At 42.4% G+C, this 16,274-nt stretch overlaps 1 protein-coding gene across 1 annotated transcript; it reads left to right on the forward strand.

Annotated features, from left to right (window-relative positions):
• The first annotated feature begins 798 nt into the window (after positions 1 to 798).
• AMDHD1 (amidohydrolase domain containing 1) lies at positions 799 to 13,772 on the forward strand. Its single transcript, XM_074869417.1, has 9 exons — positions 799 to 935; positions 2,664 to 2,770; positions 3,734 to 3,798; positions 4,360 to 4,637; positions 8,716 to 8,941; positions 9,900 to 10,024; positions 12,398 to 12,491; positions 12,897 to 13,057; positions 13,511 to 13,772. The coding sequence occupies exons 1-9, from the start codon at positions 799 to 801 to the stop codon at positions 13,623 to 13,625; spliced, it is 1,308 nt and encodes a 435-aa protein (XP_074725518.1). The 3' UTR covers positions 13,626 to 13,772.
• The last annotated feature ends 2,502 nt before the right edge of the window (positions 13,773 to 16,274 follow it).

Here is a 16,274-nt window from a genome sequence, read left to right on the forward strand (position 1 = left end):
GCCCTATACACACTATGAATGTTTGAAGAGAGAAGAAAACTAAAAATCCATGTTGAAAGTATTTGTTTCCTGATTCTCTCATCCCTAATTCTGTAGGGGGCAGCAGCATCGCACAAACCTTTCGATCTGCCTGGATAAATTAGTATCTACCTGGATAAATTAATGTCTGCCTGAATATCTGGTGTGGTGAGAGGTGTTATGGTCCCTCAGGGGCTGATGCTGGGATGCTGGCAAGGTGATGGGACACTGGGGAGGGGGGACATGGGCAGACAAACACTCCCAATTCAGAATCTCCTGTTTTCTTGGAAAAGGGAAATCTCCAGGTGGTGCAGTGCGGACAGAGGGCTCTGGGGAATCCCCAGCTGGCAAAACCGCTGCTTCAGAGCTTATCATAAACCAGCACGACATATGGATGTTGTTATATCACCCCGGCCCGCAGCAAGAACAGCATCCTTTGCCCTGAGCTGGCTGCTGCCAAATTCACTCTTAAAGCCCTGAAGCTTTTTCAGCCCAAATTTCTGCCGAGTGCCAAACGTGGCACAGGCGAGGATGGTCACCACCAGCCGCCTCACCCGTGCCCCGGAGAAATCATCCGGCCTGTTCCCCGCTTTGTTTCCCACCTCCGTGTCTTCGCCCTCCCTTGGGGGGTTGGTTGCAAAGACCCACGCGGTCAAAGACCCAGGGCCAGGGCCAGGCCGGGCAGGCAGCGGCCTCTCCCGCGCCGCCCCGGGGGACTTTGAGCCGAGCGGCGGCCGCCCTCGCCCTCCGCCGGCGCCGCCCCCCATTTCCCGCGCTGCCATGGCGGGCCGGTATCGGCTCCTGCTGGAGAACGCCCAGCAGCTGGTGCTGGTCTGCGGCCGGGGCGAGGAGTACCTGCTGCGGGAGGCCGCCGCCAGCCTGGCCCTGCTGCGGGGCGCCAGCCTGGTGGTGGGGCTGTGAGTGAGGGGCCGGGGCCGGGGCCGGGGCCGGGGCCGGGGCCGGGGGGTGGCGGGATCGGGTCGCAGGAGCTGCCCCTGCCCCGACAGCCGGCCGCGGGCTGCCTGTGCCCGGCGGTTCCCTGCGCTCGGTGGAGGCGGCGGAACGGCAGCCACCTGCCTGCGTTGAAACGTGCCTTCCCAATTTTGATTATTTCAGTCCATATCCTGGTAACTTCTATTATCATCCAGTGTTCACGCTTCCAGCCTTGTAAAGATAACTTCTAGCCTAGTGCTGACCATAACTGCTACCCTCTTCTGCCTCTGCTTTGTTTCTAGGTGAACTGGCATGAACTAATAGCAGTCCTATGAATAATTGGTGTAATTAATTATATTTAATTATTAACCTATATAATTACATGTCTCCCATTTCTAAATGCTCTAACTGCTATTTGCTCTGTCGTGGTTTAACTCCAGTCAGCAACTAAGTCCCACACAGCCACTTGCTCCCTCCTCCCTGGTGGGATGGGGGACAGCATCAGAAGGGTAAAAGTGAGAGAACTCCAGAGTTGAGATAAAGACAGTCTAACAGGGAAAGCAAAAACTCCGCATTCATGGAATTCATTCACTTCTTCCCATTGGCAGGCAGGTGTTCAGCCACCTCCAGGAAAGCAGGGCTCCATCACGCATAACGGTTACTTGGGAAGACAAACGCTATCACTCCAAACTTCACCCCCTTCCTTCTTCTTCCTCCAGCTTTATATTGCTGAGCATGATGTCATATGGTACGGACTATGCCTTTGGTCAGTTGGGGTCAGCTGTCCCAGCTGTGTCCCCTCCCAACTTCTTGTGTACCCCCAGCCTACTCACTGGTGGAGTATGAGAAGCAGAAAAGCCTTGACTCTGTGTGAGCACTGCTCAGCAGTAATAAAATCTCTGTATTGCCAACACTGTTTTCAGCACAAGTCCAATATATAGCCCCATACTAGCTACTGTGAAAAAAATTAACTCTATCCCAGCCAAAACCAGCACAGCATCTTAAAAATTCAGCTGTGTGGTATAGAGATACCTTCAGTCAGTTACCCATGATGACTCCCAATTACTATTCCAGTGGCTTGAAAAGAGCTGAAGAAGGACAAGGCTTAAAGGACAGAGGTGCTGTGCGTGCCCCAGGAGGCTTCTCTCCTGTAGGTCAGGTGGAGCTTCATGCATGGCTGGAGGCAATCCCTCAAGTGCAGGATTCCCAGTACCATCCTCAAGCTCCACTGGGAGAAAATTGCTGTTGAACTGAAGATCAGCCCCAACGAGATGTATCCCTATGGCTTCCAAGGGCACAAGGGTATGATTTGGGTCCAGGCAGTGGAGGCTGGTGATGATAGTTTGATTTCTGTGAGGGGAAGAGTGCCCTGCAGATACTTCCTGGAGGAATGCTGTATATTTGCTGATCCACAACAGAAAAATATTGTTGCCTAGCAGAAATTAGAACAAAAGACTACCAAGGTATCTTCCTGAGGGATTTAAGCAGAGGACATGACAAGTGTTATGGCAAACAAGTTGAAATGCATGGCGTTACCCCATCATTTTCTGTGCATCTATAAGATTAGCAAATGACCTCCTGTGTGCATCTTCAGTCCTGCAGAAGGTCCCTACCCCTGCTTTCAGAGAGTTGTTGCTCCAGGAGCTCTGTCAGTGAGCACTTGACTTTTCAACAGGCTCACGATCCCTTTGTTCGTTGTCTGTTGTTTGCAGAGATGGTTGTATCAAAGCTGTGGGCCAGGCAGATGTTATTCGCAGTCAGTTTTCGGGAGCAACATTTGAAAGAATAATTGACTGCTCTGGGAAGTGTGTGTTACCAGGTAGGTGTGTTTTTTCATAATGATACAATGCCGAATGGTGGCAAGAGCTTAGAGACAAAGTACGTGTGTGTTAAACGTCCCTTTGTCCTTTTTCCTCCGTATTCGGTACTGGTTTGATACGTTGTGCTAGGGGCAGAGTACTGCAGCTTCTTCATTGGGAGTGCTGCAAGGAGAAAGTAGCACTCGGGATGGTTCTTTTGGGCTTCATGGTGGAGCTCTGTCTCCTCTGACATCTGTTCCTCCGTGTCATAGATCACAACTGTAACATAGCTGGCCCGCCGAGTGACTTTTCAGATTCACCTCTTTTCTGTGCCCTTTCTTCCCATCAGCCACGGAGCTCAGTCTTTCCATCCTGTCCGCAGCCAGTTGGAGGCAAAAGGGCAGCACAGGATTTTAAGTCACATACTCTGCAACTTTACCTGATAAAAAAATAAACCTGGACAAGTCTATTGTGTGTTAAACTTTGCAAGTGTGTTAGCACACGAGCTATTAGACCTCTGTTTCATTTGGCATTCAGTAGTGTTGGTTTTACAGCTTGTAGAAGAAGCTCCTGCTGGAGTAAGTGTACTAAGTGGAGTAAGTGCTAACATGCTAAGCCCAGCCGAAGCACTTTGCTTTTTTTAAAGAACACAGACTTAGAGCCTAATGAACTCTTTCAAAGTTTGTCATTTATAATTTCTTCCACAGTTTGAAAACATCATCAAAACAATATGAAAAACTCAGCAACTGATGCATTTACAGAGACATTTTGGGTACGGTGTTACACCTAAAAAAATGGAAAGAAAATTAATAGCCTTTGAAGAAAATCCTAGATTTTTTGGCTGGTTGGGTTTTTTCTTTTCTCTAACCAATAGAGACTTTATAGGGGAACTTCTGCTGTCCATTTAATTTGCTTGCATGTTCATAACCTTTTCTCTTACACAGTGAAATAACTCGAGCGTGTGTTTACTTTGTTTTCTTTAGGCCTGGTAGATGCACATACACATCCAGTGTGGGCTGGTGATAGGGTTCATGAGTTTGCAATGAAGGTAACAGCATAAAATTACACAGCTGGATTTTTCTTCCTCTTCTTTTTGTCCATAACTATTTCTACTTTTCAGTGACTCTTATCTTTCATGTGTAGAAAAACATGTAATTTCCATCAGATAATCTGAGAGAAGAGGGATGATTTTTGAATACTGGTAGGGTGAGAGAGGAGTGTAACTGCAGCCTTTGCAGCCAGCCTTGATATATTTTTGCATTAATTGAAGTAATACAGGAGTGCCACCTTCTATTACCATGTACATCTTGATTATTTTTTCTTCTTTTTTTCCACGCAAATGGATTTTTGAGCTAGAGATAGGTTTTTCCCGTGGGCTCAGGGGGAAGTAGATCTTCAGAATAATTCTCTTTATGTCGCTTCTTACATAATTTCTTCATTTAAGTGGGGGGGAGAGAGGAAGAACTAGTGGGGATTTTTATCCCTGTCCTTTTCTCTCTCACTGCAAAGAGACCTCAAGGCACTTTCCAGAATCTCTTGGATAGAAAATGCACATTTAATAGCTAATTGTATGGGGGGGTTGTTTTTTGTTTTCTTTTTTTTTCCCAAGCTGGCAGGTGCATCCTATATGGAGATCCACCAGGCTGGGGGAGGAATACATTTTACTGTGGAACACACTCGGAACGCCACAGAAGAAGAGCTGTTCAATACTTTCAAACACCGACTTGAACGCATGCGCAGAGCGGGATCTACTTTGGTTGAGTGCAAGAGTGGATATGGCTTAAACTTAGAAACAGAGCTTAAAATGCTCAGGGTGATCGAACGTGCTAAGCAATCCATGGATATTGGCATTTCTTCAACGTACTGTGGAGCTCATTCTGTGCCAAAGTAATGTGAATTGATTTTTCTTACTCTTGTTAAGTATTACTGCTTTGCACTGAAAATCGGCTGTTATTTTCAGAAAGGTTTCTTCTGATTAGCCCTCCTAAAATATAACATATTTGAAACAATAGCCAGTATTTACAGAAGGCTCTTCTAAATTTTAATTTGAAGGAAGACAGGAAAGCATTAGGTAGTGGCTACTAAATGCCAACATGACCTTAGCACAAAATGCCTGCCTCCAGCTGATGCTCACACTGAACAATGCAGATTACAGGGTTTCTGTACAGAAAGTTATTCTGCTTGGGTTAGCTGCTACCCTTCCAAGCGTAGTCTCTGCCACGAGCTTTTATTTTGACCAGCTAACAGAAAAAAAAATACTGTATTTAATCCTTATATACTTCAGTAAACAAAGCTTAATTGTGCTTCCATGCAGTGAAGAATTGCACACATCTTATAGGTATGAGTAGAAGATTAAAGTAAACGTGCTTAATCACAAGTATTTTGATGGCTCAAATAGACATACCATAACAAGCCAGCCTTTCTCACCTCGACATTTTTTTCCCTATGATGAAAATAACGTCTTCAAGTTACTAGATTTCATTGTATGAAAGAATTAATGAGGAGTTTTAGCTAGGTGGGTGTATGTGTATGTGAAACATATAATTTGACAGACTAAGCAGTAGGCTGCTGCAAAACAAGGCGTGTAAGATGGAGGCAGGCCTAGCATCACAGAGATACTGTGGCAGTCTTTAAGAGATGTTCATTTAAAAAAAAAAAGCATACTCCAAAAAAAATCTACCTCTTCCAGCATTCAAGAAAACATGACCTGAATACATTTATTTGCAATCTAATTATGCTGTATTTCGAGCAGGTTGGGAAATTATTTTTTGTTAATGTAATTATTCAGAAGGAATCCTGTATCATCTTCAGTAACTGGAAGATGGTTAAAAATAAAGTAACTAAAATTTGCTGAAAACACCAAATATTTCTTTCAAGGCATTCTACTAAAGTTTGGATGACTTAACAGTAAAATATAATTGAAGTTTTATGCCGAACTATATATATTTCTTAGCCCTTCCTTTCCTCTTCCCGTAAAAAACCTTGGGAGAATTTCAGTCAAACTCCCGATAAGTAGTCTTTCCCACCAAAATATTTCAAGCATTTCTGTGAACTAATGAAATAAATTTCAGTGTTTTTACAAATATATCAAATCTTACGTGTTAGAAAGACAGGTATACCATCTCACTCTGCACAGTTCTGTCCCCACTGATGCACGTCAAGCGTAACAAAATATAGGTAGTGAGTATATTATATTTTATGTAAGGAGAAACGGTAGCTGGGGATTTAAGGAAATTTCCTGAAGGAAATACTGACTTATCTGTATTTTCCAGTTTGGGTCTTCTTAAACCCTCTTCTCTTTTCATTCAAATGTTCATGTCTAGAATATCTTGCATTAATTTTCTGCTACCCTTCAAACCTAGTCACTGCCTCAGGTTTTTATTTTGACCAGGAGGAATTCTGCAGCTCTTCCCTGATTTGTGGCCTGATGTTCAGAGCTGTGGTCCTCAGCCTTTGGCTGGCTCCTGAACGTCTGGGACAGTAACATGCTGAGGGAAGCATCCTGCTTTGTTGAGCTTCAGTTTTAAACTCTGAATTTCCTGCAGTTTCCGTAACAGTGGAGGATTGCAAAGGGAATATGTTGCCTGCAGGCTTGGGGCTAGGAATTGCTCTTTCATTTATGCAAATAAGATGATGATCTTGTGGATTCTAGAAGCTGTTAAACAGACATCTTCCAAGTCACTTAAGCTCATGCCAGTTTTCTTTCATCATTGTCTTCCATAAAACTGCCCTGTAGTTCAGTTATGCATAAATCATACAAACAAAAGAGTAAGATTGATTTAACTGTTTTTATTTAAATCTTCTTGATTTATGTAGATCTTAAAATGTAATGCCCTTTTTTGTTGTAGGTACTTCATGGCAACTCTCGATGAGATTGCCATTAAAAGTCTAATAACCTGATGATTTTGGAACGATCATAGTCATGCAAGTTTGTTACTGCTGATCTGCTAACACTGAATCAATTTAAAATAATTCTATTTAGTGTGAAACAAAAGAGCAGTGTTACACTTGCTCATGGAAAATGCTGCTTAGACACCTGTGGAGCTGCTGCCTAGGAGCTTTGTTAAATTCTTGCTAAGCCACTTGCTTGCTTCTTACACTTGGCTTAATTTACTGTTGCAAGTCTGGCCTCTTAGAGCAGAAACATCACCAGAAAGTTCATTTAATTGATAAAGGTGTCAACTCTTTCATATTGCCAAGTCTTGCAGTATGTGGCATGTCTTGTAAAGCTTCAGTATGTTGGGTCTTAAGAGGAGCCTACCTCCGGACTTGCCAGCACTGGTTTTTCTTTTTTCCCACTCGGAAATTAGCTTTGGGCAGATGTTGAGAACTTGCTGCGTGTATCCGTTTGTGATTTCTAGGTATATGGTAATTCAGTCTGATTTTCTGCTTCTAAAAGGTACCATTGACACATGATTCATACTGACCCTGCTCTGTACCAGGGGTTGGATCAGATGAGCTCCAGAGGTCCCTATAAACACAGTTATTCTGTGGGACTGTGATACGGTGTATTGGTAATAGGCAGTACTTCCTGAAGTATGTGCTGAATGGTGCAGGCTACTTTAGTCTGAGCCATCCTAGAGAAAAATAAGGCTGCTCTGTTTATACTGATCCTTGTTTCCGTCCATTGCTTTTAAAAAATGTTTCCAGCCTTGGAACTTCCAGACTCGGAGTATCTACAGTTCTTTAGGAAATGAACCTAAAAAGCTCACAGCTCACAGCAGGGGGGGCAAAGAAATAACTGATGTGTCATCCCTCTAGTCATCATTTGGAATCAAATTCATGATTTTGGGGATGTCTGATTCTAATTTTGGGGTTTTCTTGATTGGCAAAGATTCACTGGGTCCTTTTCATCTTTAGGAAGACATTTTCAAACTCTAACATTAAAACAACAGCAGTTTTGCATTCTTGGGCATTATGTCCCCAAAAAAGTGAAACCAAGACTTACCTTTCCCTCTGTTTTGTCTTGGCTCTGATCCTAATCTTTCAGTCCAAATTTCTCCAAAGGCTGCTGAGTAAAAGAAGAAAAGGGAGAAGGCTTGGCATCATAAAAGCCCGACCAACCCCAGTGACTGTTTCAGTGAGAGGTGAACAAAAGAAGGGCCATAAGCCAGGTGTTGCTCTGCTTTTTAACTGCACAACCTCGTTTACAAATCCAGGCAGAATTTGGCTTCTTGAATTTCCTGCTGCTGTAAACCCCCCAGCTCGCCCCCATGTGGCACTCATGCCGGGCTGTGCGTGCCTTACAGTGCCTGAAAAGACGATTGAGATGTCACATTTAGCTGCAGTAGGTCACTTATCTTTAGATCGTAAAATTGCAAAATACTAACCCAACTGCATGTTTTGGGATTGTTCTCTCTTTCAAAGGCATTTACTGATCTCTCCTGGGTTATCTTTGTGTAATAGGGGGTTCATAAATGGTTCTGACTTTGGCAAATTGAACCTCGGAGGCCCCTCTGATTTAGAAACAAGTTATCTAGCTATCAGTCTGAATGATATAAAAGGAGGAGAGGTAAATTTAAAATAATGGTTTGTGCTGCACGTCCCCTTTGAGCTTTGATATTTGCATAAAAATATCGCATGAATACCATTTAACATATTTAAATAATCATTTACATATTTTAAATAGTTATGTTTTAGGATAGAGTATAAGGAGGTCAGAGTATATGAATAAGAAAGCAGAAGAATTAGTTTTCAAATATCACATATCTTGGTTAGCATCCGAGATGCTAACCTTATAAAAATAGATATAGTAATACAATCTAATATTCTTTGAATGGAAAGTAACTCATGTTTGAGAGTACATGAATTATAGTAGTTTTACATTTTTTAATCTGAAGGTTTTTGGAGTGATTCGTATTTGCATCATTTTGTAAATAATCTTGTAATTGCATGCATGATCTGAATGTTTGCCAGACTTCAAGGATGTTATTCTTATGTCTCCATAACATTTTCTTTTCATTAGAGGGAAAACTGCTACTGAAGCCACAGATGACATTATCAATAACCATCTCCCTAAACTGAAAGAACTCAAACTAAGTGGTGAAATACATGTTAACAATATAGATGTGTTCTGTGAGAAGGGAGTCTTTGATCTGGAGTCTACTAGGAGAATTCTTCAAGCTGGAAAAGATATAGGGTTACAGATTAACTTCCATGGTGATGAACTCCATCCGATGAAATCTGCTGAGGTATGTCTTTCTTAACATTCAGTTAAGCAGTTTCTGCTCTTGCGAGAGCTAAATCTTTGAAAGGATTGCAGTTTTCAAAACCAAGGTTTTCTTTTCTAAGACTTTATAAAATAGACCATTCATAGGCATCTATTTCTGTCAGATGATAGAAAGTGCAGCCCTTATGCAGCACATGGGAGGAAGCCTTGACCTCTGGGACTAGCATGCACTGCCTAATCAAACATTGACTTTGCTTATCTTCCCCATGGGATACAGATGGGGAAGGTGGATATCTGTGAACCTAAGAATGACAAAAATATGGTTTCTATGCAACTTGAAAAATCCTTTTTCCTTAAATGTCCTGTTAGCAGCAACAAGTTAGATGTGCAGTGAGCTCACTCAGACGGATGGGTTAGTCAAGAATAGGCTCCCTAATATCTTGATAAAGAAAGTGAGTCTGAGACCATGTTTCACCATCATGTAAACATTACTTCCTTCCTGTGGGGTCTGCGCAAGTTATTCTCTGCTGTATTTGAAAAAAAAAAAAACCAAAAACAAAACAAAAACTTGATTGATCATAAAAGCCTTTTTGGTGCTTCACCATTGAAGGCAGCAGTTGCACTACTAGTTCTGCAACCAGTGTCAGTTTTGTCAACCATTTTCTGCTGTATACCTTGTAAATGGGATTTGATGATGGTTTTATCCATATCTGTCCCATAGTTTGCATGTTAATCTGTTAAAAACACCACTGAAGGTATGCTTCCACTCAGTGGATGGTTAATACCTTTTTGTGATCAACTTTTCCTGCAGTAAATGAGGAAATATTTTGTCTCTGTATTCCATTTGTTCTTTCAAGCATTCTTTTTCTTTTAGTACATTTTACATTAATAGTGAATTGTCTCCTCCAGTCATTTGAAAACAACATTGCTTTACTGAATTAATTGAGAATGGTGAGTAGTTTTCTTGAAAATTTGTTTAGCTTGGAGCTGAGCTAGGAGCCCGGGCTATCAGCCACCTGGAAGAAGTTAGTGATGAAGGTATCACAGCGATGGCAAGAGCTAAGTGTGCCGCTGTCCTCTTACCAACAACTGCCTACATGCTGAGGTAAGGCTACCTGATTGGAGGAAACCTTTAATAACAGCAAAAATTTTTAGTTTTAGGGTCTTTTACTGTAAAAGTGTAAGCTTGTATCTATGCCTTAAGGATCAGGCTGGATCAGTGAAGACACAAATACAAAGAGCTGAATGAGCCTCCTTATGTCTTTAGTGGAAATCCTCAAAAATAGGCAATACCCCAGTTCTGGCAAGTCTCACAGTAGATCTGGAGTGGTTCAGTCAACACTGGAATTTATGACAGGCTAAGGTAATTATCAGGCATTTATTTAAGAAGAAAACTGGACTGGTTTGCTTTAATCCATTTAGACTTTGAAAACTGAGTTGGCTTCTTTTCAGGCAAATTATATCTACAGTATATGTATTTACTCACTTGCAGAAGGTTTTACTGGGAAATGAATCCTTTGGTTATCATAAGAGCTGAAAGACTGTGGGTAGCATTTTTAAAATCTCATCTGTTTTTACCCAGGCAACACTGATCAGAATTGCCTTAAGAATGCTATTTTCTATATGCAGATATTAGAGATAAGTATAGATGGATCACCTGCTTACGCCTAATGCCAAAAATAAGCCAACTAGATGATGAGGACCATGACCCAATAATACCTTCCCTCCTGAAAAGAGAAGATCCTTGAGCTGATTTTGGTTTATTTTCAACAGCCGACTTTCCTGTGCATTGAGGCTTGTGCCACCGCCACCTGTCCTCGCTTCGATGTCTGCGCTTGTGTTTCTGTTTGTGGTTAGCTGTTCATGTCCTGCACCAGTGCTTTTCAACCACTGACTGATTGCAACTACTTGCACTGCCAAAATACAGATCTCAGGGGGGATGTGTGGTCCTGCAGACTGATCCCGGGCAGGGAGGTAGAGGAGACAACAGAGACGCAGCCACCTGTGGAAAAGGCTGTGGCTGTATCTCACGTCTTACTCCAGAGACTCCATGTGGTGGAAAGTTTATAACCTCAGGATAAGCCTAAGGTGGGGATAAGAACAAGCTGTAGGAAATGAGGCCTCATTTGTTGCAGTGTCCAGTGCACTATTTACTGAACACAGGCCTCCCAGTCTAATACACTCTAAAAATGATGAAGCCATGAGTGAGATAAAGGTTAAAAGAGTATTAGAGGGCTGAAAGCTGTGCAGTGTATGAGAACTTGCTATGAGGTGATGTGGTACATCCTTTGCTGGCATCCCTCAACTCTTTCAGTATCACTTACAAGAACTCAGAACTCAGGAGGTTCTGCGCCTACACTATCCCCTGGTTTTAAGAAAAGCAGTAGTGGCCAAGGATTCACCTGATGACCAGAGCTGGGCTGGAGAGTGCAGGTGGAGAGTTGCTTAATGGTAAACACTCTCATTTTGGTCTTTGGTAACTGTTGCCTGCAGTAGTCCTTAGGAGTCTGGCAGCAGAGCACAGCAGGGGGTGCAGAGGCTGGAAGGACATGTGAGGATGTGGAATGGCTCTTCAGACAAATCTTTTTAAACACAGTTAACTCCTGGAGCATCGTGTTGTGCATGGACAGGTGGTAGTTTTCTCATAAATCTGTGAAGAGGCTTCTATAGGGAGAGGATTGTCTTATACCAAATGTAAGCACTTCATTGAGATCTCATTTATTGTTCTTTTCTGTTAACTGCAGTGCTTTTAATACTACTTTTTGAGCAGTAGTTGCTCTAATGTTTCATTTTTATTGTTACACTGGTTTATTTTCAGACACGATGTTTGGCACTATTGGCTTTACAGCAGTTATGGCTAAAAATTCTTAAGAGCGTGTTATTTCCTAGTGTCTACCCTTGCAAACACCTATCCAGATTAATCCAGTGTCTGAAAAATTTTGAAATGGCTATTCCAGATACTGAAGTTATTGAAGATATCTTTTGCATTAAGAGTAAGTGAGAAAATCCTCTAATGCATACAAATGAAATTCACAGCCTCAACTTACTATTTCAAATTGCCAACAGAATCGGGAAAGGACTACTGCGTTGCTTGTGCCACTGCTCATACATGGGAGCCTGTCTCTGAAGCTATAAGGGCTAGAAAATTACTTTTTTGAGAAATGAAGATTTTCACCTTGTAAATCATTAAGTGGCTGAGGTGTGAATAAATACCAGAATTTCAGTGGCCTGGAGCCTGATGGTTGATACTGGCTGCTGCCACATGCTGTTACTGCAAAAGCAGTGGATCACACTTCCCATTTATGCTGTCCATAGGTGATATGTAGGGAGCCAAGAGAAGAGTTTGGGCTTTTGTCTCCAGAAGGATTACTCTAACTGAATGCATGAACGTAGCCAAACTGAGTGATGACTTCTGCTCCTGTAAATCGTCATATATTAACTAAGTGAATCGTACTGACAAGTGTCTTCTTCCCACCAGACTGAAGCAACCTCAAGCTAGAAAAATGTTAGAAGAAGGAGTTATAGTTGCTCTTGGCAGTGACTTTAATCCCAATGCATACTGTTTTTCGATGGTAAGCTATTCCTAATACTTATGACACCACAAAATTATGAAATCTCTTACTAGTATAACTTGTGCATAGATCTTGCACACTTGAAACAGTCTTCATAGCCACAAAGAGAGCTGTATGCCCTGCTCAGACAACTGCTCGTGCTTATTTATGTGTGTTGGTAGTTTTTGCCAGGAATTCTTGAAACCAGAAGGGGTTCTATTCTTCATATGCACTGAGAGGCTTATAAAGAAGGCTCTCAAAGTTCCTGATTTTAGAGTTCTCATTCTGGAGTGGGCAAGATTTACATTATGCAGGACAACTCCTTCTGTTGCACAAGGAGGGAGGAGAGTGCTTAGGGATTTGAGGCACGAACAGCTTTATTTGTATTACTGGTAACTCTCATTTTCTACTTAACTTGCCTACTAGCCTATGGTGATGCATCTGGCCTGCGTAAACATGAAGATGTCGATGAATGAAGCACTAGCAGCTGCCACCATTAATGCGGCTTATGCCCTGGGAAAATCAGACACACATGGCTCCATAGAGACCGGCAAGCAAGGGGATCTTGTTATCATAAATTCATCAAGGTTTGTTCTTCCACTGTTGTTTGAAATGTGATTTAACATAAGGGGCTTTGTTTTTCACCATGTTTGGATAGTGGAGAGGTTAGTGAATTCCTCGTGCTTCAGAAGTTATTTTAATCTGAAAAAAGGGACATTGCTAGCATTTTAGACCAGCTTTCATGCTCCATAATCACTCCAGTGGAAAATAAAGCCTCAGAATTTTGGGGCCAATATTACAAATAATCCATGCCTAATTACAAATTATCTAAAGATAATACCTGTTTATTTTGTGGAAGGAATTCTCTACTGATTTGTACATTAACTCACTGTATTCATGCAACAAGAGATCAACATGTAGACATGGAATAGTGTTTGTCCATGGTTCAAGCAAATCTTTTATAATTGCCAGGTATAGGAGGTACATGACCTGCTTTTATGCAAGTCTGGCTATTCTTAAACATCTTGTTGTCTTTTTAGGTGGGAGCACTTGATTTACCAGTTTGGGGGACATGAAGCATTGATCAACTACGTTATAGTTAAAGGAAAAGTCGTCTATGAAAATGAGAAGTGTGAGACAATGAGCAGTTACTGAGAGAAGACAACAATTTAGGAAGCTACTATAATCAAATTAGCATGAAGTATTTCAGAGCAACAGACAAATCAGTTTTGTATTTAGCGGTAAATTGTTTGGTGCTCACCTTACCAGCCCTCTTATTCAAATAAACTTTACCAAGCATTACCCATTTGCTGCATCTTCATGTCCATTCTCCTTCTCTCCACCGCATGAAAATAATGTCTAATTGTATCCATTTGAAATAAGACAGTTTCCAAAAATGGTTTCCTATACCATTTTAATCTATAAAATTATTATATTTGAAAATAACCCAAACAAACCACCAGTGAATGAAAAGTTTGGATCCAGGTAAGATTTATTGGGAGGACTGGTGTTAAGTAACCTGTGATGGAGGGCTGGGGTTCAGGTGTGCACATTTGGAATGGCCCTTCATGGTGCTGGGAGGCCACAGCATCCCGAGGCAATGTTCATAGCTCCCAGGTCTGCTCAGTCTCGCACTCAGCAGATACCAGGAACCACAGTCATGGTGGCAAGCACAGTATCTTACCTCTCCAAAATAACAAGTCTCCTGGCTTCTGCAGCCTTGAAACTCAGTGGGAGTGAGCAGCCGGGAGCCCAGCAAGGTGCTGCTTATCAGCTGATCTGCAACATCTCCCTTGCTGAGGATCTCACAGCTCCTTCAGGGCTGTAGGGGCACCAAAAGAAGGAGGAGAGGAGAATGCAATCAGGTACACCACTCACTGGGCTGCTAAAAGTAGGAGTGCACTGTAAGTTAGAGGTTGAATCAGGCCTACCGTTGGAAATCAGTGATGCCAAAATCTTACAGTTCACTCTTAGAGGCAGTTAGCTCAGCGAGGTCTGGTGAGTACAGCAACCTCTCAAAATTTCAATTACCCTGACATTTAAAAGATCACATGCAGTGTTGTACAGATGTTCTAAAAAAAGACCTGATTTCGTTTATTCTAGGCTGAATCTGAAATAACATGAGACATGTTTGTTTATGGAAGTTTGAATGTACTTCTGATGAGAAGTTGAGTGTGAGTATGACAACTCCTACTCAGAGCAATGTCACAACTTAACATCCTGGGTTTGTTTAAAGTTCTTTTTTCTTTCAGCTACTGTCTTTTTTCTGGGGATTGTACCATTATTTGGGGATGTGGTATGTAGAAAAAAGGAGGACACAGTTCTGGAGAGTTCAAGCTGTTGCAGTGTTGTTTAAGCAGAGGGTCTGGGGTAGGGAGGGTGTCTGGATACACACCAATGGAGACTTTTCTCCAACTTTTCAAATGGATGGTGGCTGCAGAAACAAAAGGGCTTAACTTTCTGAAGTTGAAGTCATAAAACTACAGCTGACAAACATGGAGAACTTATCATAAAAATAATTATTGATATAAGCAGGTACCATAACCTGCGGTACAGGGCAGAGTGCTTTAGTGAACCAGACCCCTGAGGAAAGACAACAGTCTCATTCTGATTAACAGATACTTGGAAGCCATCATCACAAACACACATGAGCTTTATTATGACCTGATCTCCCTGAGCCTTAGGCACATGTGTTAACATCCAAAATATGTAAGCCACCCCATAAAGTATCTTTGTTCATGCTTTATTTGAGCCAGGCTAGCCAAGTAAATCAGTTTTTAAAACAATTTAATGGCATTCCTGCCACTAGACGCATTTTTCTGCAAGCAGCTGTTGTACCAGATGTGGGTGTGGACCTTTGTTTTTATAGAGCTTGGAAGAACATCTGAAGTATGTGATCACACAGTCTATTCTGCCCAAGATAGCCTTCATAAATAACATTTATGCAGGCAGTTGGGGAAAGCTGTCAGGGTACGAGTGCAGGCATTTCTGAAATGCAGCATGTGGTCGGAGCAGTGCCTCTTGGCTTTGCACAGGCATGATGCAAAGCTGAGACCACCATGCTGCATCATGTGCTGGTGGTCCCTTGCTCCTAGGCAGCCAGAAGCAGATGTGAGTGGGAAGCAACGCCCAGCATCTCCTCTCTGAAGTGCCTAAGGCATTTGGGGGCCCACGATTGCATTGGGAAAACAAATATTCTCTTGCTGGACAGGAATAGGCATTCATGGCCTGAAACTACTGACGTGAGGGGATTCTGCTCTTACGCACACCTTAGCTCTGACAGGAACCTCAAACCACATGCTTGCCCAACCCACTTGGCTGAATCCAGTAGCCATTTGGGAGTATGCCCCAGGGCTGTGATTAGTGGCAGGTTTGCAGTTAAAGGATGTGGTTATACTTTGGTGGCACAGCTGGCTTAAGTGGTTCCTGACAGCCAATTACGTGGTCCTGCCATTGCGCAGTTTGCAGCGCTGTTACGTGCAGCTGCCGGGGAAGGCCACACCCCACTGAAGCACAGGAAGATTTTTGTTTATTTGTTTTAACGTGGCTCATTTCAGCAATGATGTTCACCATGCCGGCTCCTGCAGCGGCTGGGTGCAGGACGTAAGTAACAGTGCAGTGGGTAGGAACTTCTGCTGGCTTTGCTGCTGAAGGAACTGTATTGTTTAGCCATAACGTGAGGCTGCAGGCAAATGGTTGACCCTACAAGATATAAGCCTTGGCTGTTTGTTCTTACACTTGATTTTAATTAACACCTGATTTTATAGAAAATGGAACAGCTTCAGGAGAAGATTGAGATACACC

Source organism: Strix uralensis, chromosome 5, assembly GCF_047716275.1.
Source record: "Strix uralensis isolate ZFMK-TIS-50842 chromosome 5, bStrUra1, whole genome shotgun sequence".
In the NCBI taxonomy this organism is placed as follows: Eukaryota; Metazoa; Chordata; class Aves; order Strigiformes; family Strigidae; genus Strix; species Strix uralensis.